The 21056-nt window shown below is 68.1% G+C and overlaps 3 protein-coding genes across 5 annotated transcripts in view; all 3 read right to left on the bottom strand.

Moving 5' to 3' along the window:
- The window catches only part of LGR6 (leucine rich repeat containing G protein-coupled receptor 6), a 75907-nt gene extending 74899 nt beyond the window's left edge, over nucleotides 1-1008 (bottom strand). The window contains exon 1 of the mRNA XM_020881977.2: nucleotides 563-1008. Within this exon, the coding sequence (XP_020737636.2) occupies nucleotides 563-996 (434 nt within the window). The 5' untranslated portion in view covers nucleotides 997-1008. The remainder of the gene's footprint in view (nucleotides 1-562) is intronic.
- Nucleotides 1009-2489: 1481 nt separating this feature from the next.
- On the bottom strand, nucleotides 2490-20227 carry LOC110130189 (receptor-type tyrosine-protein phosphatase V-like). The gene is given in 29 exon segments (XM_070474638.1): nucleotides 2490-2680; nucleotides 2815-3378; nucleotides 5291-5386; nucleotides 5830-5965; nucleotides 6125-6285; nucleotides 6336-6481; nucleotides 6581-6788; nucleotides 7306-7440; nucleotides 8141-8217; nucleotides 8305-8395; nucleotides 8483-8867; nucleotides 8968-9015; nucleotides 9103-9193; nucleotides 9965-10029; nucleotides 10372-10582; nucleotides 10786-11058; nucleotides 11100-11451; nucleotides 11642-11949; nucleotides 12061-12324; nucleotides 12596-12937; nucleotides 13951-14226; nucleotides 14344-14583; nucleotides 14682-14936; nucleotides 15589-15806; nucleotides 15993-16290; nucleotides 16595-16639; nucleotides 16642-17419; nucleotides 17589-17759; nucleotides 18565-20227. Coding segments are annotated over 27 exon segments (5550 nt in total). The 5' UTR covers nucleotides 16847-17419; nucleotides 17589-17759; nucleotides 18565-20227; the 3' UTR covers nucleotides 2490-2620.
- On the bottom strand, nucleotides 3256-4169 carry LOC139037397 (receptor-type tyrosine-protein phosphatase V-like). Of its 3 annotated transcripts, XR_011490170.1 has the most exons (5): nucleotides 4030-4169; nucleotides 3855-3931; nucleotides 3637-3765; nucleotides 3418-3512; nucleotides 3256-3328 (listed from the first exon to the last, which is right to left on the bottom strand). XR_011490170.1 is itself a non-coding variant. In XM_070473791.1 (4 exons), the coding sequence occupies exons 1-4, from the start codon at nucleotides 4115-4117 to the stop codon at nucleotides 3483-3485; spliced, it is 324 nt and encodes a 107-aa protein (XP_070329892.1). In that variant the 5' UTR covers nucleotides 4118-4169; the 3' UTR covers nucleotides 3360-3482. The 3 variants fall into 3 exon arrangements, 2 of the variants coding, with proteins under 2 accessions (XP_070329892.1, XP_070329893.1); XM_070473791.1 differs by lacking the exon at nucleotides 3256-3328 and having other exon boundaries at nucleotides 3360-3512; XM_070473792.1 differs by lacking the exon at nucleotides 3256-3328 and having other exon boundaries at nucleotides 3360-3512; nucleotides 4042-4166.
- Nucleotides 20228-21056: the final 829 nt, after the last annotated feature.

Below are 21056 nucleotides of genomic sequence, written 5' to 3'. Positions count from 1 at the left end.
GGGCTCCGATCTTCTCCAAGCAGCGCTGCTCCCCTCCTGCTTCCTGAACAAAGTAGGGACTCAATACCACCCGGATTCCCCAGGCCAGGGACAGCCCTGGGCACTGCCCACAGCTGTGTGTCTGCCGCTCGCTGCGTGGACCCCACCTTCGGTCGCCCCACCAAGGCCACCCAGCTCGGGGGACAGCTCTGCTGGCCTCGTGCCCCGCAGGGCCTCCCCTCTCCTCCACCAAGTCTGTCCACCTCACCCCACCACTGTCCTGGATGCTGCTCTTCCGGAGGGGAAACCAGCAGGAGGACGAGGGGCCGCCGGGCCTGGCCCCTCCGCTTGGGGCTCGGGGACTCCCCTCTGCCCAGGCGGGGTCCCTATCATGAAGCCCCGAGATCGGGGCCAAGTGGGAACGAGCCAGGGCAGCCCCCAGCCCTGCCCGCCTGGGAGCGCGTTCCCCCACCCTCGCCCCGCAGCCCAGCAGCCCGGGACTGGCAGAGGCTGCCGCGCCTCGGGGCTCCAACCGCGGTGGCCGCGCAGCGACGCAGGTGCCAGGGAAGCGCGCGGTACTCACAGGTAGGCGGTCAGGGGGTCCAGGCCCGCCGGCACCGTGGAGAGCCCCCGCTCGGAGCAGTCCGCCCACAGCAGGATGCCGGCCTCGCGGCAGCGGCAGGGAGCCGGACAGACGGGCCGCGGGCGGGGCGGGGGGGCGCCCGGGGCGGCTGGCGAGGGGGCGTCCGGCGGGGCGCAGAGCGCCGCGGCGCAGAGCCACAGCGGCAGGAGCCGGAGTGCGCGGGGCATCTCGGTTGCCCGCGGCGGAGGCACCTGGCGGGACTGCCGGCTCTGCGCGGCGCTGGCGGGGCGCGAGGTCGGACAGGCGCAGGCTTCGCTTCTTTGCTCCCGGCTTCGCGGACTGGGCTTGGCAAAGGAGGGCGAGGCCGCGGAGGGAGGAGTCAGGGAAAGCTCGCCTGCCCGCTCCCCTTCCTCCCAAAGTGGCAGGAGTTTCATCCAGGAAAGGAAAAAGCGAACAGCCTGGAGCGCATACCTGCGGGCGTTTGGGCGCAGGACCTCCTCCCTGGGGGACCGCCTGGGAGCGGGGGGGTGGGGGATGGAACGGCCCCTCCCTGGGACACCTCGAGCGTTTCCACAGCCCCTCCAGCACCGTTCCCACCACAGGGAGCTGGGACCCAGGAGGGACGGGCTTTGTTCAAGCTCATCCCTGGGCCGGGGTAGGGCCCCCACACCCTCCGCAGTCCCAGACGTGGAGCTCCAGCCGCAGTCCGCACCCGGGGAGGGCATGGAGGGGTGCGGTGGGTGGTCCTCAGAGCCCAGCAGTGAGGGGTCGGAGCCTGCAAGGCGGCCACTGGGGCTACGACAAGCGGTCTTCAGTGAAGCCCCAGGTTGCCACCGAAAGGGTGATGTCCAACTGTCCAATGGCTGTGAGGCTGGGAGCTCTCAACCTGCTTCCTGCCTGACAGAGCCGGGCATGGGGCCAGGCTGGCGACTCCCTGGTCGTCAGAGCCAACCTGAGTATTGGTGGGTCAGCACCCCCAGGCCCCAGAGGCCAGTCCAGCAGCTGCGGCTTGACCAATTCGGCCGGCCAGGCCAGGCCCAAGGCCCGAGGGACAGAGCGGACGGCTGAAGCTGGGTCACCTGTGGGGGCCAGACCCCGCTGGCAGGGGTAGCTCCGGCCCCTCCTGCTTTCTGGTCTCCCGCTGCCCCCGAGTGTACAGCAGCTGCCGCCTGAGGCCTCAAGGCGGCCAGGGGTCCTTCCTCCAGGACCGCTGCGCCCCAGGGCTGGCCACCACCCCTCCCGTTCTCGCTAGTGCCCTCCCCGCCAGGCCCGGGGGTGGCACAGCTGGGCCAGGAAGGGGGAGACCTGACCTGCAGCCTCGCAGTGGGCACGGCCCTGTGGACAAGCCGCTGGGCTCCGGCCACGGGAGCCCTGTGGCCCCTGGGCAGTGGGGGATGGGGGCTCAGAGTGAGTCTCTAGCCTCTGGAGGGCCAGTCCCACTCCAGATAAATGCACGTGTGAAGAGCATGTGACCCAGCCCCGGGGCCCCAGAGCTGCACCCCATCCTGGGGAGGCCCCTGCCTCTGCTCCCGTCCCACAGGCCTTTGCCAGGAGCTGGGTGCCGCCCCTCCCCGCCTCCAGGTCTGCCCCCACTGAGGCTCCTGCTTTGCCTTGTCCGGCCTCTCTCTGTCCCCCAGGCTCTCCCCCAGGAGCCGTTCAGGAACTTGCAGTCGATGCAGGACCCCCCAGCCGGCCCCGCTGAGGCTGTGAGCAATGGTGTCACCGCGGTGGGCACCTGTGCCCTCCTTCCTGGTTCTCCTGCCCAGGTTCCCTCACTGGTGGAGGGCAGGGGCACACGAAACCCAGCCACTGTGGCCGGGGAACAGCCACCCTCCAGCGCCTACCCTGGGCAGGGTCACGGCGGGAGGCAAGGCCAGGCTGAAAGCACCCCCATCTCCCAGTCTCCCCGGACAGAACACATTCAGCCTCAGGTTTGACCACACTGTTTATTGCCCTTCACAGCACGGGGCTGGCGTGCAGGCCGCCCTCCCGGGGAAGCCGGGCCGCAGTGGGCTTGCCGGGCCAGCACCGCCTCCCACACAGCAGGGACTGGGTGACTCACGGCAGCCCTTCCGAGAGCGCGCTGTCGAGGCAGCTGTAGAGGTGGACGTACTGCTCCTGGGGGCGGGCGGGGGGCCGCGGTGAAGGACGGCCTCCACGGAGAGCGGGGGGGGGCCCTGGATGGCCTGGGGCAGACCCCTCCCGCACCCCCCCCCCCCCCGGTCCCGAGGCTGAGCCCCGGGGCCACTCACCAGCATTGGGGTCATGAGGCCGCAGGCCTGCGACTGCTGCAAGGCCACAGTGAAGGCGTCCACGGCGCCCTCAGTCCCTGCCTGCTGCAGCAGCTGCTCCAGGGCCAGGAAGGTGCCCAGCTGGGCCGTACCCTCGCTGCAATTTACCTCAAGTTGGAGGGGCAACTGGGGGCCTGGGCTGGGGCACCGGGGAGGGACGCCCAGGAGAGCCATCGCCAGCCTGGGCCCAGGCGGAGGGGCACGGGTTCCCAGAGCGTGTCGGCACAGAGCGAGGGGGGCTGTGTCCTCTGGCCCTCGCCCCAAGCCGGGAGGCTGTGCGTGCTCTGCCCACTCCCCGGGGCTCCATCCAGTGGCACCTGCAGTGACTGAGCAGCGTGCCTGGCTGCTCGGTGTCCCGGGAGCAGCACCAGACCACGGCGGCCAGGAAGGGCAGCAGGGTCTCGGTGGGGAGCGCCTGGCCCGGCTCCCAGCACGGGAACTGCAGCCGCTGCACTGGTCTCTCCTTCCTGCTCGCCTTCTTGGCAGAGACGTTGGCACCGCTGCCAGGGGGTGGTCCGGGAGGCTCTATGGAGTGCCCCCCACCCACCCCGCAGCCCAGCTTACATGTGTGACATGAAGGAAGGTGCAGGGCCAGCCTGCAGCACTGCCGTCTGCCACCCAGCGCACAGTCACCGCGTCCGTGATAACAGGCTGCGTCTCTGTGGGCCAGAACTCCTGTGGCGGACCCATCTGGGCTGCTCGGCCAGCCGGCCCAACCCCACCGTGGCCCGCTCCGTGCCCCACTCCAGCCCTCGGCGGCCCACTCTCTGCCCTGCCCCTCACCTCCTCTTGGGGGTCCGGTGGGCACAAGGAGACCAGCACGAAGGCCCCATGCTCCCACACCAGCTCCCAGAGTTCAGCTGGCCCTTCGGGGCCGGTGAGCACCACGTGGTCGCGGCCAGAGGGCCTGGCCTGCAGAGCACAGCGTGTCCCCACTCTCTCAGCTCTAGAACCCCCAACCCCCCAGGCCCTGCCCACACGGTCAGAGGGCATGCGCTTACAGGGAAGAGCCAGGCTTCAAGCATCTCCCTAGCCAGGCCACTCTCCACCGAAGGGGACCACTCGTGACAACGGCCATCTGTGGAGTGGGGGCAGGGGTGAGACCGCCAGAGGCCCATGCCCCGTGCCTGGTCCACCCGAGCCCAAGCACCCGCCGGCACGCACTGGAGGCCGTACCATTCTGCTCACCATGGGGAGGGGGTGTCCCAGAGCCAGGCTCATCCTTTAGGGCCTGGAGCAGGAGCTGGGGGGCAGGGGGCAACATGAGGCAGGCAGGGTGCAGAAGCCCTGGCTCGAGGGGACCCCATGCTGCCCTGCCCAGCCCCCAGCCGCCTGGTGCTCCCCCAGGAAGCCTGCATTGCCATTGGCGGCCCGTTCTGTGCACACCCGGGCAAAGTTCCTCACGGGGATGGGCTGCGGCCTGCGGGGGGCACTGGTTTCGTGGGGGGTGCCTGGGGCTGCCCAGTGCCCGCTGTGGGTCTCTGCAGCCCTGTGTGGACAGAGTCAGCAGCCTGGTGGTGGGAGGGAGGGGAACCCTGCCTCCCCTCCATCCCCCTCCACCCCCTCCCCCTCCATCCCCTCCCCCTTCCATCCCCCCTCCACCCATCCCCCCCATCCCCCCTCCATCCCCCATCCCGCCTCCACCCCATCCCTCCTCCATCCCCCGTCCACCCCCTCCCCCCTCCATCCCCTCCCCCTTCCATCCCCCCTCCACCCCATCCCCCCTCCACCCCATTCCCCCCTCCACCCCTCCCCCCATCCCCTCCCCCTTCCATCCCTCCTCCATCCCCCCTCGACCCATCCCCCCTCCACCCATCCCCCCCATCCCCCCTCCATCCCCCATCCCGCCTCCACCCCATCCCTCCTCCATCCCCCGTCCACCCCCTCCCCCCTCCATCCCCTCCCCCTTCCATCCCCCCTCCACCCCATTCCCCCCTCCATCCCCCTCCACTCCCTCCCCCCTCCATCACCTCCCCCTTCCATCCCTCCTCCATCCCCCCTCCACCCCATCCCCCCTCCACCCCTCCCCCCATCCCCTCCCCCTTCCATCCCTCCTCCATCCCCCCTCGACCCATCCCCCCTCCACCCCATCCCCCCCTCCACCCCATTCCCCCCTCCATCCCCCTCCACTCCCTCCCCCCCTCCATCACCTCCCCCCTTCCATCCCCCCTCCACCCATCCCCCCCTCCACCCCATTCCCCCCTCCTCCCCCCTCCATCCCCTCCCCCTTCCATCCCCCCTCCACCCCATCCCCCCCTCCACCCCATCCCCCCCTCCTCCCCCCTCCATCCCCTCCCCCTTCCATCCCCCCTCCACCCCATCCCCCCTCCACCCCCATCCCCTCTCCATCCCCTCATTCCCCACCTCCATCTCCCCCCTCCAACCCCCATTCCCACCTCCTTCTCCTCCTCCCCCCTCCATCCCCCCCACCCCCCACCAGGCCCCCAGGGCGCACGTACTGGGCAGCATGGGTGCTGTGGGGCCCTTCCAGGACCCTGCTCAAGAGGCAGCTGTGCAGGAAGATGTACTGGCTCTGGTAGGGGGGCAGGGGGGTGGGGGCGCTGGCTGAGGGGCTGTGGCCCAGCAGAGGGCTTCCAGACTTCCAGACCCGACCAGCCCTGCGGCCGGGCCGCGGCAGGGGAGGATCTCTGGGAGTCCTCCGTGGGGCCAAGTGTGAGACCTGGTGGGGGCCATCCACCCCTGTGGACCCCCGCCCAAAGGGAGACAAGCCCCGGGGCCCTTCCCTGCCCCCTGGAATCCTGTGGCCAGGCCTCAGGACCCACCTCCTCGAAGGGTCCCCGCCCGCGCTCGCGCCCGCACCCGTGCCCTCCACCCGCCTGCGCCCCTGCCCGCCTGAGCGCCCCACCTGTCCCCATCCGCGCATCCCTGCCCGTGCGCCCCCATCTGTGCCCTCTGCCCGTCCCTCCGCCCCACGCCCCTGCCCACAGGAGCCCCCGCCCCCGCACGCGCGCCCACCGGGGTCTGAATCATGAGCGGCCGGTGTAGGCGCAGCACACGCACCGCGTGGAACACGTCCACCACCTGCTCCTCCTCCAGCTGCCGCAGCAGCTGCCACAGGGCCACAGAGGTGCCCGAGCGGCCCACGCCCGCACTGTGGGGACAGAGGGCTGGCTGTGAGGGGCCTCTCTGTGCACCCAGCTCACAGCCTGCCTCACCTGCAGGGCGGGCCCTGCAGGACGGAGGGCCCAGGGCAGGGGCAGAGGGTCCGGGTGGGGGGGCTCCCGTGCCCCCCGCCCGCCATCCGCCTCACCTGCAGTGCACCAGGAGGGGCCCTGCGCCCACGGTGGCCCTTGCCTGCTCCTGGACCAGCTCCACGAAGGCCAGCAGGGAGCTGGGGGCCTCGGGGACACTGTGGTCCGGCCAGGTGGTGAACCGCAGCTGCTTCACCCTCCGCGGCCGCTGCTGGGCAGCCTGGGGGCGGGGCAGGGGTCCTCACTCGGCCCTTGTCCTGCCACCAGAACCCGCGGGCAGGCTGGACCCCCCCCCCGCCCAGGGTGCTGCCTTGGCTCCTCCATCCTCCAGCTAGTCTGCCTGCTGGGGGCGCCCAGGTAGGGGGCACCGCTGCCCCAGGAGGTCACGGCCCAGGAGGCAGATGGGGCTCGGGGGCCTGAGCCAAGCACAGCACAGGCGGAGACGTCCTTTCTCTCCCGGCCTCGGATGACCCTGAGTCTCCGCTCTGCCGCCCGGCCCTTCCGTAACCATCAGCCTCCCGGGCAGGCAGGAGGCCAGAGACCCAGGGGTGAGTTGACCCTCCCACAGGAGTGCCCCCTGCTCCCCTCGCGGGCATGCACGTGGTGCAGCTGGAATTCCCGTGTGGTCCACTCGTCCTGGGCCTGCTCGGCTAGCAGGCGGATGGTGACGGGCCCGTGGGTGATGGGGCGGGAGTCAGCTGGCCAGTAGTGCTCGCACAGCACCTAGGGCGGGAGGGCAGCGGGGGGACGCGGGTCAGGGCAGGGCGGGCCCAGCCACCCCAACTCGATTGGCATCCCTCCCGCCCTCCATCTCGGCCGCCCTCCTCGTCCAGAAGCCACTCTGTCCTGGGCGGGCCCCAGCACCCCCACCCCAGAACTCAGGTGGCCCCAGGGCTTCCAGGCAGCGGCCGGGCTTCTGGGCCAACTGCACGGCCTTACTCAAGGTCACCTGGCCATGCCACGCGGCTCCACGGAAAGGCTCGGAGGTGCTGTCCCAGGGCCCCATGTGGAGCAGGACACAGGTGTGTCCAAAGCAAAAACGCAGACTGCCCTGTCTCCGCCACCCCTGGCCCTGGGCCCGGAGCAGCAGGGGGCCACTGTAACATCAGGGGCAGCACAGGCCAGTCCAGCTGGGAGCCTGGGTGCCTGGTCCCCGTCCCTGCCCACCTCCCAGACCCACAGCCAGGCCTGCAGGCAGAGCCTGCCACCTGGTGGCCGCCCGGGGCTGCAGCGTGCTCACCAGCCCGTTCTCCATGCCCACGGTCAGCATGACGATGACGCGGACCTGCTGCTCCCACACCAGCCACCAGAAGTCCGCCAATGTCTTCTTGAGAGGCCCCTGGGTGGCGATGAACTCCTGCGGGTGGGTGTAACCCTGGGGCGGGGGACAGGAAGATGTGAACGGGGCCCCCTGCACGCAGCTGAGCATCCATGCGGGATCTCCGTGAGGACTGTGTGTGCATGCCGGCACGTGTGCACACACGTGAACACATGCACGCCAGAAACCCAAACAGGAGGCTGGCTCGGAGACAGCCCTACCTGGAAGGGATGATGACGAGACCAGAAGGGCCCCAAGTAGCTGCCCCAGGCCACCTGCCCACACCACCTGTGTCCCCCCGGGGCCCACTGCCCGCCCAGCGCCCCCGCCCCACCCGGCGGTTGCTCCACTTCAGCAGCCCCCACTGCTTCTCCTGCCCCCACCCGACACCCCACCCAGCTCTGTCTGCAGGCCCCCCCACCCTGGCTCTTCTCCGGGTCTTTCCAATGACATCCACCCCTATCGCTACTTGTCAGGATTCTGTGATAAGAGCCCAGATATCTCTCCTCTAGGAAACCTTTCTGGACGTCTAGTCCAAACGTTTCTTCTGAGCACCATTTCTCTCACACACACACACACACACACACACACTCACACCTGCTCCTTTGAAGGGCGAAGTCCAAGCAGCCCCGCCCCGCCCCCTGCAGGGCCAACGCGGAACACACAGATACACGAGCTGGCAGTCTTCATGGATGGCCAGGGCAGGACAGCCCTGCAAACGCAGAAGACGCCACAGCCAGCCTGCGGGCAGCCCTACCGGGATGAAGCTGGCATTGATGTAGTCGGAGTGGGGCTTCCCGTCCAGCAGGGCCAGCCTGACCCGGGAGTGGTCGTCTGCAGGGGGTAAGGTGTGTGTTGGGAGTGGGCACAGCAGGCCACTCCGGGCCAGCTGCAGCCCCGCCCGCCCGCTGCCGCGCTCACAGGGCAACACGTGAGGGTAGCGGTTCTTCGTGCTGTTGGCAGGGTGCTCAGCCTCCAGCCTCAGCTGCTCCTTGCCCACCTCCTTCAGCTCCTGCAGAGATTGGGGCCGGGACAGACCCACGTCGCCCCCCACACCAGATGGGGGTCCCCCAGAGCGTGGGCCGGGCAGAGGCCTCACCTCAAACTCCTGAAAAAAGGCCTGGTAGGCGTGGGCACTCTTGGCCTCAAAGCTCTGCTGGAAGCTGTGCACGGGGATGGACCGGTGGGTCTGCCTGGGTGGGGGCAGGCGAAGGGCCTGGTGTGTGGAGTCCTGCCCTGGTGCCAGTGGGCATGAGCGCACAGCCCTGGGCTCCAGCCAGGGACGCGGGGGAGGGGGGCCGGGGGGGCAGACAGGACGACACGTGGAGGTGGGCAGGAGTCTTGGAGGGCCAGGCCCTGGGCCCTGAGGACGCTCTGGGTGTCTGCTCAGCGTGAGGCCAATGTCAGGAGGCAGAGGAGGGACCCGAGGGTAGATTATGGCCCAAGCCCCAGAGGAAGGAGAAGAAAGCGACCCAGCCTGAAGTCAAGCGGTTGGTCAGGGCCCAGGTGACGACAGGGTTGGCTGGGGCAGGGGGGAGTCGAGGTTGAGGCTGCCTGCCCAGTCCAGCACGGGCAGGTGCTCACCGCAGGTTGTAAACCGTCAGCTCCTGGGAGCGCAGGCTCTTCTCTGCCCTGCAGGGGTGATGGGGTGGTGGGAGGCCATCCGGGGCCCCCCCCAGCGGCGGGTGGCCCTCCCCTCACTCACCTCTGCCCGTTCACTCGCCTCCAGCACAGCAGGCCCAGCAAGACACCCAGGGCGAGCACGCCGGCCACGATGCCCGCTGCCACCGGGAGGGGCTGGTCCGGGGCTCTGCGGATGGCGGGTGGGCGTGAGCTGGGGGCCTGGAGCTGACCTGTGGCCCTTGGGGGAGGGCACAGAGACAGACCCCCTTGGAAGGGAGCCCCAAACCCCGGATGGACGCTGTGGAGGCTGGGGGGTGGGGGGGCCCCAAATGGGAACTGAGCACAGTCCCTCCAGCTCCGAGTGAGGGGGCCCCCTCCCCCCAGTCCCTGGGTGGCCCCGCCCACCCTGAACCCCCTCCGGAGAGGAGGGCGGGGGAGGTCGCCTCACAGCCCTGGGCTGCTGAGCATTTGAAACAGAGTGGCTGAGTTCAGATTTGCTACAAGTGTGAAATGCAGACAGGATTGCAGAGCTTTACTGATAAAAAAAAAATAAATGCAAACTATCTCATTATTTCAAAAATTAATCACGTTGATAGATTTTCAGTATCTCAGTTTAAAGAAAACGTTGCCGAGATTAATTTGCTTGTTTTCCTCTTTGTCACACAGCTGCTAGGCAGGCTGAGTCCCCACTGTCTCTCACTCACAGCTTCCTCACATCTCTACTGCTTCAGCGCTGCCCCACGATCTCGCAGGGCGGAGGCAGGAGGGGAGACCGTTTCCTCCACGTCTGTCCGCCCACCGCCCCCCAGCCTGCCCAGCCCGCCCAGACCACCTTCCTCCTGGCCCGGCGGCTCCCAGCACTGCCACGTGGGACAGGTCCCCGCCAGTGGCTGGGACAAGGCTCAGCAGCAGCCCCCCACCCAGGACCCACTGGGAGCCCTGCCGGGCGCCTGCCTACCTGAAAAGGCTGAGACGGCGATGAGGGTGTCAGGGCTGTGCCTGGAAAAGGCCACGACACTGAACCTGGGGCAGAGGAGCAGGACCTCCTGTGGTGGGGGGCCAGGCAGAGGGGCCGCACCCCTCCCAAGAGGCTGAGTCCCAGGCAGCAGGAGCCCCCCACCTGCGGAGCCTTCCAATCCCGTCACCTGAACCGGCAGAGTGCCCACTGCCTCCCGCAGCGAAGTGAAAAGGAGCCCACCCCTGCCCGCCCTGGAAGGAGCCAGGGACCGGGGCGCTCTGGGCGTGCCCTGCCCACCAGGAAGCCCCGCGCGCCTCCCCTGCATCAGCGCAGGCTCTGGTTGTCATGAGGTGTGAGCGGCCCCAGCGAAACCCGGAGTCTCCCCCTCCCTCAGCTGCGGCCCTCACCGATGCCGGGAGCCCAGTCTGAGCTGCCTGCTACATATGTCGCGGGTCCAGCCGCAGTCGTCCGTGCCCACAGGCACCGGCCAGGATGTGGGCACAGCCCAGGGCCCGGGGTAGAAGGGGCTGGAGAGCAGTACCGCCAGGTGGGCGTCGCAGCTGCCATAGCAGTGGTCCTACCACGTGCAGCTGACAGCTTCGCGGGGAGGCCGGGCCACTGGGAGAGGAGCAGACGGTGGTGGGACCCAGGATGACCCGCATTGCTGGATGTGCCAGTTCCACGCTCCAGAATGCCCCAACCCCTTCCTGTGCTGGGACACCCCCTGACCCCGACATCCATTCTGCCCGTGTCAGCACCCAGCCCCTCACCACCCCTGCCAGGTGGTAGCCAGGGGCCCCCACCGTGTGGCCGGGACTCACGCGACATGTTGGTGGTGGCAATGACCCCGTACCACTGGATCTGCCTGTCCTCCTCGCCAAACATGCCCTGGGCAATCAGCACGCCCATCCCTGTCTCGGGCTCCAGCCTGGGGGCTGCGGCCAGTTCCGGGGAGTGCCAGGCTGGGAGCGGAGGGGGAGTGAGGCGCTGAAAGCAGAGCCGCCCTTGAGGGCAGGGCAGTTCCCGGGCAGGGCCAGGCGCACGGGCATGAGCCCCGTGGGGTAGTGGCGTCGGGGGCAGGGCTGAGGCGGGGGCTGGGCGGTGGGCCCGTGGGGAGGGGGCCGGAGGCGCCTACCCTCGGGCGTGGTGGCGCACACCAGGCTGACCGCCCGGCTCCACAGGCCGTTCCTGCCCGGCACTGAGAGGCTGAGGTGGTAGGACGTGGCGGGCACCAGGCGCGCCAGGAGGAGGGCGCCCCCGGAGGTGTTGGCCTGGAAGACGAGCTGGGCGGCCCCTCCCGCCGCCAGCTGCTCCGCCACCACCAGACAGGTGTCCACGTCCCCCACGGGCACAGTCCAGACCAGGGCCAGGCGTGTGGCCTCGGGCTGGCACTGCACGTCCTCCACCGGCTCAGGCTCTGTGGGTTCAGGAGTTCCGTATCGAGTGGGGGTCAGTGCGCAAGCGCAGAGGCTCAGAGGCACTGGGCACTTTTACCCCAGAAAGGAACAGCGGCCGCAGGGAGAAACGAGCGCTCCTCCGGACGCCCCCCACCCCCACCCATCTGGAGAGCGAGGGGCGGCCCAGGGCGGGAGGGCAGGGCTCCCACTGCGCGAGAAGGGGCGGGGCGGGACGGCTTAGCGCTCAGGGTGCCCCGGCCCGCAACAGACGCCAGCATACCCACGGGCAGCCCCACAGGGTGCGTGGAGGCCTGGAGGGGCCCCGCCGGCACCGCACGGTCAAGGAGGGGTTGCGTCCAGGCGCGAGGTCCCTCAGGACGAGGCGGGCTTGGCCCAGGGCCAGGGGCTGCTCCCGGGACAGGAGCCCGGCCCCCGCGAGCGGCGTGTGGCAGGCTCCGTGACCCAGGGGGCCGCCGGCCCAGGCCAGGCTGACCACGGCGCTGCCCGCCCGCATGGACGCCAGCAGCTCCGCAGGCACCACTGGGGCTGTGGGAGGAGAGCAGGCCATGTCTGACCGCACGCGGGGCCCTAGGCCGCAGGCGGGACGAGGGGCTGGGGGCGGGGGGGGGCGCCCCGAGGGAGGGGCTCCGGGCGACCCCGCCCATCGCTCCGCCCTTCCCCGTCCCCACGCCCACTCACGGGTCCAGCCGGCAACACTGGCCGCCACTGCACGGAGGGGCCCAGCCTGCGTGACCACCTCCACCTCGTACTCAGTGCCCGGAGTCAGAGCCGAGAAGCTGGCGCCGTCCACCTGGGCCCCCACGGGGCTGGAGTGCACCGGGACGCCCGCCTGGTACAGGGTCACCCGGTAGCCGTCCCGGCCCCCCGGCGCATGGACCCAGGACGCCCGGAGCTGGGTGGCGCCTTCACTGGTCACGTTCACCAGGGCAGGGGCGAGGGGGCCTGCAGGGAGAGTGGGGTAGGGGGGTGGAGAAAGGAGGTTAGGACCTGAACTGTGTCCCCCCACATTCACGTACACCTCCTGACCCTCAGGGCCTCAGAACGTGGCTGTGTTCGGAGATGCAGCCTCGGAAGACGGGATTAAGGCCAAGTCACTGGGGGGTCCCGGCCCAGAGGGGATTAGGGCACCCAGGGGCTCCCAGACGGCAAGGGGTACCCTGGTGCTCCAGGGCCGGGGAGCAGCTGTCGTCAACCCAGCGGCCTGCTCACTGACCATGGAGCTCAGGGGTCAGCCCCCGGGACACCCAGCAAGGGTGGTCAGCGGGGCGGGCGGGGCACTCATGCATCCAGCCCGTGGCGTTGGCGCTGCTGCTCTGGTCGGGGCCCCGCAGGGTGGCCAGCCACACCAGGAACTCGGTGCCCGGAGCCAGCCAGGCCCAGGAGAAGGTCTGCGCCTCGGGGCCCAGGGTCTCCTGGCTCTCCAGAGCCTGAGGCTGCAGGCAGTAGAGCCGCAGGAGGAAGCTGTCCCTGCCCCCCGTGGGGGGGTTCCAGACGGCCCTCAGGGCAGGGGTCTGGGCAGCCAGGCCCAGGCTCAGGTTGGCAGGTGGTGCAGGGACTGCAGAATGAGCGAGAGGTGGATTCGAGCCCCCCCGCCCGGCCCCCTGCCACACCCCCAGGCTGGTCTCCAACACAGTCAGCCCTGGACTCAACCGCCCCCTTGATTCCCAGGAAAACGTCTTGGCTAGCTTAGGCCCTGCCCCGTGCCTGCTCCCCTCCCTGCTTCCCAGGCCTCAGCTCCGAGGGTGACTCTGTTCTGCCTGCCCCGCCCCCAGCGCCAGCCCCCACACCCCCAGGCTCACACCAGGACCGGGTCTCTCTGCGAGCTCCTTCCCTCTCTCTCTTCCCCGCCTCCGGGCCTGGGGACACACTCCCCCTCACTAAGGCCCCTCTCTGACCACCTTACTCAGACCCACGTGCTCCTTGGCCCAGTCCCTTCCTCGGGGAAACCTTCCTTGACCCCCTAAGGTGGCCCTTCTATGAGCCCTGAAAGATTAGCCAGAACCACAGAACATTCCTCATAGTCCTCGATCTTAACCCGTGAAGACAGAGACTCACGTGGTTTGAACACACTGTGCATTCACACTCACCCTATGATATAACCACCAACATAAACCACTTTAACAGACACATCAACCATCTGTTTACTTATCTGTCTGCCTTTCTACACTATCTTCTTCATAATTTTTAGCTTTGGCATGTAGCCCCATACCTAAACATGGAAGGCATTCTTTAAATATTTGTTGGAGGGATGAATGGATGGTTGGAAGGATGGATGGATGGATGGTTGGAAGGATGGATGGATGGTTGGAAGGATGGATGGATGGTTGGAAGGAAGGGTGGATGGTTGGATGGATGGATGGTTGGAAGGATGGGTGGATGATTGGATGGGTGGACGACTGACCCAATGGTATGAGGTGGGGAATGCTTGCAAACAGGTTCATGAAATGCCCTGCTCTGAATAGACACATGGCCTCTGAGTCAGGCACACAGAGGAAGGCGTGTGAAGGATGGTGGTACCCACCCCACTACCCAGGGCTGGCCTCCCAGGGGCTGCAGCCGGGAACTCACGTGTGCAGGCGCGAGCCCTTTGGATGCTGGCACTAAGGTTCCCGACCCGAGTCCACACCGACACAGCATAGCAGGAGCCGGGCACAAGACCCCGCAGTGTCAGGCTGGCGTTGTCCGGGCCCAAGTCGACAAGACCGCCCAGCGAGCCCTGGCCACCCTCCTGGTGCCAGCTGACCCTGTCGCCTTCCCGCGGCCCTGGTGCCAGGGCCCAGCCAACGGTCAGGGCGGAGGGGCTGTCCCTGCTGGTGACCCCCAGCGACTGTGGCATGGGGGGCCCTGGCAGAGGAGATGGAGGTAAGGGGGCACGTGTGGTGTGTGGGCCTGTGACAGCCCCTCTCCACTCACGGCAAAGCCCCAGCCCCAAGGCCAGGGGACGCGGTGGCCCGCACTCACCTGCGTGGCCTGTGGGGCTTGTGGTGGCAGTGCCCAGAGCAGAGACAGCGTCCACCTGGGAGTGGGCCCCAGGCCCGTGGAGCGTGACCTGGGTGGCACCAGGTGGCCCTGAGATGTTTCTGAGGAGGCAGGGGGCCCCCTCGGAGTAGGGCAGTGTCCGGCTCCCAGGCTCCTTGCTGGCCTCTGGCCCATCCAGGGGCAGCTCGGTACCGCTGCCCTGCGGGTGCTGGGCTGCAGCATCTGGAGGGGTGTGGGCCCTGGAGGGTGAGGGTCCACCCCTCTCAAGGTAGGCGCCCCTGGGCAGGACCCCAGCCCGTTCACCACCGGCCCGGACTCACCACCCAGCCAGGCAGCGGCCTGGGACCGGGCCTCATAAGGCCCTGCCAGAACTCTGAGCTCCAGAGCGTAGTGTCTGGATGGCAGGGGCCCTGGGAACGTGACGTTGAGGGCCCCTGGGCCCAAACTTAGGGTCTTTTCCACAGGCCCACTCAGCCTGAGCAGGTAACCCTCCCAGGCCCCGGGGCCTGCCTTCCAGCTGGCCCCAAGCCCTGGGGTCTGGGGAGCGAGCCACAGGTCCAGGGCCGTGGAGGGACCTGCGGGGGAGGGAGACACATACAGAAAGTCCTTGCAGCCGGCCAGCTCCTTGCTGTGCACCCTGGACAGGCCACCTGCTGGGTGAGTCCTGGGACCCAGCCAAGAATGCGGAAACACGAGAGCACTCCCGGGGCCAGGCCTGGCACATCGTCGCAGCACGGCCGCTGCGGTCCCCTTCGAGGGGCAGAGGCCGAAGCACAGAGATGGCAAGCACTCTGTCTGGAGACCCACAGCCAGGCAGTGGCAGCAACGGGTTCAGACCCGGCCGCCTGGTTCCTCCACCTTCCCCAGAGTGAGAAGGCACGTCCTTGAGCAGAGGGGCATTGGGTCCCGGGGCTCAGCCCAGCCCGAACACTCCTGAGCCTCGGGACTGGTCCCTGTCTCTGAACCTTGGTCTCCCCACCATCACGGGGAACAGCACAACTTATGGGGGTTAAATGATGTGCCACACAGAAGTGCCTGGCGTGGGGCCGGCACACGGCAATTGTCATCACTGTCACCTTCGGGGTGGGGGCTTTTACCACCAGCCAGCAGGCGGGCACTCTTGGGCCTCAGCCCTTCCCTGCAGGACTCTGGATGCTCCCCGCATGGCCGGATCAGCCTGCTTGGCTGAGGGACGTCTGCAGTGGCCAGCAAACCCCCAGCACTCACGGGTCCACTCGGTGGCACTGGGCCCCGCTGCCCAATGGGAACCGGCGACAGCGCCGAGTGTCAGCGTGTAGGGGGTTCCAGGAGAGAGGCATGGGAAGGTGTGACTGGAGACACCTCTTGTGACGCCCGCCGGCAGGTTGGAGCCCCCGAGCAGGTCTGTGAGCAGGAGGTGCAGCCAGGCGGCCCCCCCAGAGCTGCCCCAGGAGGCCCGCAGGGCCCTGGTGCCCAGGGCACGCAGCACTAGCTGCCCTGGAGGTACAGGAGCTAGAGGAGGGCAGGCGGGACAGAGCCGGACTGGGGAAGGGGCCCAGCCAGGGACCCGGCACCAAGCCCGCACAGGAGCCAGGAGCCTCATCACATTGGCTCATGGCTCTGGACCACCCCTACCCCCAGCCGGCTGTCACCTGGGGCCTTGCCAGGCGCGGGCCCTACCTGTCCACTGGCGGGCACTGGTCTTCACTTGGAGGTGGGCAGCCCAGGTGGTAACCTCCAAGACATACTCACTGCCGGGTAGGAGGTGGCTAAAATTGTAGGTCAGGGTGCCAGCAGACGTGGAAACGTTGTGAACCACTGTCTGGGACTCCAGGTGGCAGAGGACAAGCTGGTAGCCATCCTGCCCCCCAGGAGCAGAGCCCCAAGAGGCCCCCAGGCTGGACGGGCTCTCAGAGCCGTGGAGCTGCAGGTCCTGGACAGTGGACAGGGCTGCGGCGAGGCAGAGAGGGGCTCTAGGTTCAGGGGGGGCAGCATCTCTGCTTCTAGCACTCCTTGACAGGTCACTGTACCAGCGTGGTCCCCAGAGACCTCACCAATCCTCCAGGGCCACCATCCTGCTTGGCCATGCCCCCGCGAACAGGCCCCGCCTGCAGGCTCCCCGTCCCTGCCCCGCAGGCCCCGCCCCGTCCACAGACCCCGCCCGCAGGCTCCCCGCCCCTGCCCGCAGACCACACCTCTGCCCACAGGCCACGCCCCGGCCCACAGGCCACGCCCCCGTCCGCAGGCCGCGCACCTGTGAGCACGGTGAGGCTGAGGCTGGCGTTCTGCCCGCAGGGGCCGTCACCTCCAGCTGGTAGCGACTTCCTGGCACCAAGTCCCGGAACTCGAAGCTGGACGTGTTGGTGTGGGCCTGGAGCAGCTGCCGTTCAGGGGAGCCGCGGGGGTTCGGCCGGCTGAGGCGGAGGGTGCGGCCGGGTCCGCGACCCGGCCCAGGGGCGGCCCGGCTCAGCGTGAGGCTGGCGGACCTGCCCCGGCTGCTGACCATCACCCTCAGGGGCGGTCCTGGGGAGCAGGGGTCGTCAGGGCGCCGAGTGCCCTGTGCCCTAAAGGAGGCGGGGGTAGGAAGGGCCAGGACAGGGGCGGACCGGGGGAGAGAGGGCCCTGTCCGCCCCTCCTCCACCACCACCTCCACTGGCCCCTACGGGACCCTCTTCCGGGGGCTGGCACTCATCTTCCTGAGGAAGCGGGTATGAGGGTGGGAGAGAGGGGCAGAGGCTCTGGCTGCAGCCAAGAGCAGAGAAAAGGCTGTCCGCTTGTCCGTCCCCCACCCCAGGCATGGCCTAAGGGCAGCAGGCAGGACACCGAGGCGTGGAGGCCCCAACCGGGGCAGCTGCTCTGTGTCCTGTGGGGCTGGGGAGGAGCTGCTTCTGCCCAACTCCGCGCAGATCAGCTGGGGCCCTCAGCGCAGCAGGAGGCCTGGACACCACAGAGAGCAGGACCCCCTCCCCACGCTGGCCATGGCCCCGGGGCCCGCCTCACCTTGGCCAAGAAGCCTGGGAGCCAAAGGGGCACCGCGAACAGGGCTGGGGGCCTCATCCCAGGGCGTCTGCAGGGAGAGCTAGGAGGCAGCAGGAGGGGCTGTTCTGCATCGGCCGCTCAGCTCCCGGCTCCCTGGAGAGCTCGGCTGCCTTTCCACCCCAGACCCTGTTCCCAGCAGGGCTCCGGGAGGAGGGAGGGGGGTCGCAACCCCTGGCTGCAGACACACTTGCCTCCCGCTCTGGCCCTACCTGCACGTCTTCAGCAGCTGGCTTTCCAGGCAGGAAGAGACTCAGACCTGGAGAAGCAACGCCCCGGTGTGGGCAGAGACAGCTGACTCCCGACGCCTTGCCCTGGGGAGAGGAGGACGGGGCATCCGTGTTCCTACCGGGAGGGTCCTGGTGACATCGTGGTGCTGGGAGCTGGGTGGACAGACAGCTGTGAGTGTGTCCCCTTCTGGACACGGAGGAGCACGTTCTAAAGGCCTTTGTTGCAGGGGTGGTGGACCCAGGACAGCCCTCCTGCTTCTCGTCCTTGCACCCCCCGTAAGGAAGCGATGTCCACGGAGGGAAGAGCGAGCCCCTGCCCCAGGGTGAACCTGGGCCTCCAGCCTCGGCTCCTGAGCCCTGACGCCCTGGACGTGTGCTTGCTTCCAACCCCTGCCTGCTCCATCTAGACCCTCCACACACACACACACACACACACACACACACACACACACACCCGCCACCCCCTTGTGGACACAGGTGCTGCTGAGGCCTAGGGGTTCCTGCAGCCTGGAGCCAAGGACTCACCTGGAAGCACTCCCTGGAGCCCCCAGCCCAGGCAGCTGACATGGGGAAAGGTGGGGAGGGGGACGGAGGAAAGGATAGGGCCCTGGTCTCCAAGCTGGAAGTCGGGAGAGGGACGCGTAGCACAGAGGCAGGTACAGAGACGCTGGGCAAGGAGCTGGCTTCTGCGGACCCTTCTCTCGCCCCACTCGGCCAGCCCCAAACCTCAGAGCCGCCCACCAGCCTCTGGAAGCTCAGCACTGCAGCCCCATCAGATTTTCCAGGCCGCTCACACGTGTGTGTGTGTGTGTGTGTGTGTGTGTGTGTGTGTGTGTGCGTGCACATGCATTCTTTCAAAAGAGGAGGTGGGGGAACAACTAGGGGAACTGATGTGAAAGGGGGGAGGTCCTAGTCTGGCCTTGAGGGGGAAACACTCCACCCTCCCTGCCCCCCTCACCTGGGGCACCGCACTTAGCCGGACCGGCAGAGCCTGGAGCAGTGGGATGGAAACAGCCTAATTCAGAATCTAATTAGAAAAGGTACACAGGGTTGGGTTTTAGGTAAGGGGTGGGGTCTCAGACTGCGCCTAATAGTCCCCACAAAAGGGGGCCTGTTGGGGACCGCACAGACCCCATGTCAAGTCCTATGGATGGGGCCTGGGGAAGGTAGGGGCACACCTGTCAGCCCCCAGCCAGCCGAGGGGGACAGCCTTGGCCAGGACGGGGGTGGAGGGGGTGGAAACGCTCGAGAAGGTAAGGAAGACTCAGACGTAGGAAGCAGCCTCCCAGCCCAGCATCTCCCTTCAGCAGAAAGTACCCCAAGGGCTCTGTCTTCTCCCGGCAGCCACTCCCACAGACAAACCCACATCCTCCACCTGGAGCCCCAGGGGTCCTCCTGGAGCCTTACTTATTGTTCCTTCTGGGGAGAGGGGGCCAGACGCAGAGGCAGGTGGTGGGCAGTCTGGGCATGCTGGCTCCCTGGCTCCCGAGTGCCAGTGCCGACAGTGGTTTCCCCTGCTGCAGCCCAGCGTCCGTCTTCCGGGCCTCCCCCCCACGCCCACCGCGGCAGCCTGGCCTTGAGCACCCCCACGCCCCGGAAGATAGTCTCCAGGAGGAGAAGGGCTGGAGGCTCCAGATGGCCCAGACTCCCACACCCCGGGACCTCTCCAGCTCTCTGTATCTCTGTCTCCCCCACACGGCCAGGGACACGAAGCGCGCTGGGCTGGCCCGGGATCTGGGGGTGTGTGGGGGACCTGGGATCAGGGCTTCTCCTCCGAGAGGAGCAAAGAGGACAGGGCGGGCTGGAGCGGCAGGGCCCCACAGCAGGCCAGTCCTGAGACTCTGCCTCGGGGGCTCTATCAAGGCATGGCCTTTGACCCCAGGGCAGGCAGGTGTTGCAGGAACAGGGCTTGTATTGGGAATTCCCAATCCACCTGCCCCTCTGAGGGGCTCCTGACCCTGGGGCTCCCAGCCCTGGACCTGGGGAGCGGCTGGAGGAAGGGGGTGGGGCCCTGCTGAGATGCAGCTCAGAGACCTCAGCCCCCACAGGAGAGGGCCAGCCTCTCTTGGCCCTCCGGGAGCCACTTCTCTGGCAGACGGCTCCCAGCACAGCAGGATCCGCCCTCTGACCAATGCAGGAGGGGCGTTCCTCGGCCCCTAGGGAGAGGGCTCCTGAGAAGCAGGGAGGAGCAGGGACCCCTGTCTCAGCAGGGCTCAGCGGGGTCCTCCTGGTCTCCTGCGCCCCGCACCCAGCTCTGACACACATTGGCAGGCGGAGTGAGCAGCCTGAGAGCCATGGGGGTCCACGCTGGGGCAGGGGGAGGCTCAGGACGGGTGTCGCTCCCACGGCCTCCAGGCCTTCGTCTGCACCCCACAGCCCGGATGGGGCAGCATCCACCCTGGACGGGGCTCAGGCCAGGCTGGGGGCTGTCGCAGGGCCCTATCTTCTCTGAGGCTTCTGCTGGCACCCAGCACCTGCAGCTGCGTCTACACCTCCAGTGATGTCCAGGCATCTCTTAAGTAGAAAGGGGCACAGGGTGAGTAGGAGGGAAGGTGAGTGTCACCCCCAAATATAGCCAAAGGGAACTGAGCTGTCCTTGGGGTCTTACCTGGTGCCCAACCATTACCCACCCCACCCCACCCACTTTCTGCACCTCTGGGCCCCCAGCTCTCCAGCCAAGAGCACAGCCTCCAGCTCCTCCAACCCTGAGGGGAGGGGTGCTCACAGCCTGCAGGCTCAGACCTTAGGGGCCTGGGGGCACTGGCGGTGCAGTGCGGGGCACCCATCCCCGCCTCCTCCCCCACTCCTGCGGTATCCTAGCTTCCTGTTCGTGATAAGAATCAGCAGCTTGCCCTGAGAGGGTGGCCTTCTTTCCAACTCCCCCTTTCCTTTCCCAGGCCCCCCAGTACCCACTCGTGGAAATACGGGTGGGCTTGGGGCCACCTGAGCTGGAGGCCATGCCCCCCGGCCTGCCAGGGGTCCCCAGGCTCCTGCCCTGTCCCCTCCACCTGGGCTCCCCCGCTTGGGCCTCCCAAGCGCCAGAGGGCCACCCTGCCCTGCCTGCAGGCAGCCCTCCACGCCTCCTGCATGCCACCCCCGGCCTGTCGTACACAGCGCTGTTTGCTGTCACCTTCTGATGGCTGAATCAGGGAAGTGGGTGGCGGGGTGAGGATGGGATTGTGGGCACCCGGAGGGGATGTTTTGAGGTGACAGGAGCCCAGCAGGGAGCCAACAGGAGGCCCACTGGGTGAGCCAGGGGCAGGCCAGTGGGGTCTTGGACTTCGGGTCTCCCCTACCCAGGGCCCAGGCTCCAGGTGGCATAGCAGCAAAGCAGACATGGGGGTCGCCTTGCGTGAGAGCCAGAGGCTGGCCACCCTCGTGGGTCCCTGAGCAGATGTCACGGTTCTGGGAGGAGGCCTGTGGGGCTGGGGGCGGGGGAAGCCCCCAGAC

The sequence above is a fragment of the Odocoileus virginianus genome, chromosome 11 (assembly GCF_023699985.2).
Source record: "Odocoileus virginianus isolate 20LAN1187 ecotype Illinois chromosome 11, Ovbor_1.2, whole genome shotgun sequence".
In the NCBI taxonomy this organism is placed as follows: Eukaryota; Metazoa; Chordata; class Mammalia; order Artiodactyla; family Cervidae; genus Odocoileus; species Odocoileus virginianus.
This window is presented reverse-complemented; position numbering and strand designations above follow the sequence as displayed.

Bases quoted from the DNA above. Each gene is read 5' to 3' on its own strand.
- LOC139037397 (XM_070473791.1), bottom strand. From the start codon at position 4,117: ATGTTGCCCCCTGCCCCCCAGCTCCTGCTCCAGGCCCTAAAGGATGAG. The intron at 3,932-4,029 runs GTACGGCCTCCA...CCCACTCCACAG, and splicing joins TCCCCATGGTGAGCAGAATG to ATGGCCGTTGTCACGAGTGG. The intron at 3,513-3,636 runs GTGAGGGGCAGG...TCTGGCCCACAG, and splicing joins CACCGGACCCCCAAGAGGAG to AGACGCAGCCTGTTATCACG.